This window comes from Penaeus monodon, chromosome 22, assembly GCF_015228065.2.
Source record: "Penaeus monodon isolate SGIC_2016 chromosome 22, NSTDA_Pmon_1, whole genome shotgun sequence".
NCBI classification, from domain to species: Eukaryota; Metazoa; Arthropoda; class Malacostraca; order Decapoda; family Penaeidae; genus Penaeus; species Penaeus monodon.
This window is the reverse complement of record NC_051407.1, coordinates 14,982,172-14,982,726: the sequence shown is the minus strand read 5'-3', so window position 1 is coordinate 14,982,726 and position 555 is coordinate 14,982,172. Positions and strand designations below refer to the sequence as shown.

The 555-nt window shown below is 46.8% G+C and overlaps 1 protein-coding gene across 1 annotated transcript in view; it reads left to right on the top strand.

Annotated features, from left to right (window-relative positions):
* Positions 1 to 555, top strand: part of LOC119587337 (phenoloxidase-activating factor 3-like) — a 14,893-nt gene that overhangs the window by 1,565 nt on the left and 12,773 nt on the right. Inside the window, exons 2-3 of the mRNA XM_037936085.1 lie at positions 117 to 286; positions 400 to 535. Of these exons, the coding sequence (XP_037792013.1) occupies positions 117 to 286; positions 400 to 535 (306 nt within the window). The remainder of the gene's footprint in view (positions 1 to 116; positions 287 to 399; positions 536 to 555) is intronic.

Genomic DNA, 555 nt, shown 5'->3' with positions numbered 1-555 from the left:
AAACGAACATTCTCTACCGCAGTGTTGAGGTGAGATCAGAATCATTGATACACATAATCTAAACGCTCTTTGATATGACATTATTTTTTTCCTCGACACTCTTTTACGACTTGCAGCAGTAAAGTGCAATGCTGACGCCTTCTGCATCCCGCTCAGCAGCTGTCGCGTCCAAAGGTTCTGTCACCCTCTCAGAGACTGCGATGAGGTCAGAGAACTCCTGGCGCGTCCTGATCGAGAGAGTGCCATGCGGTCTCGGTGTGTGATTAAGAAGCCCAGATTTACATGGGTGAGGATTGTCAGCTTTTCAGTGCTAAAAATGTCAACTTATTGCGTACACACGACATTTAAAGATTGCACGGCTGTATAAACAGTATTGAAATATTTAATCTTCTTTCGCAGGTATGTTGTAATCAGCTGCATTCCAGACGAGACCTCCCTACGCGGCCAGTCTCACCCTCAGTACACCCAACACCGAATGAACCTGCAGGACAGCCTCGATATACACCACCAGCAAGACCTAGAACACCCACACGACGCATCCCAGATAGACAATTC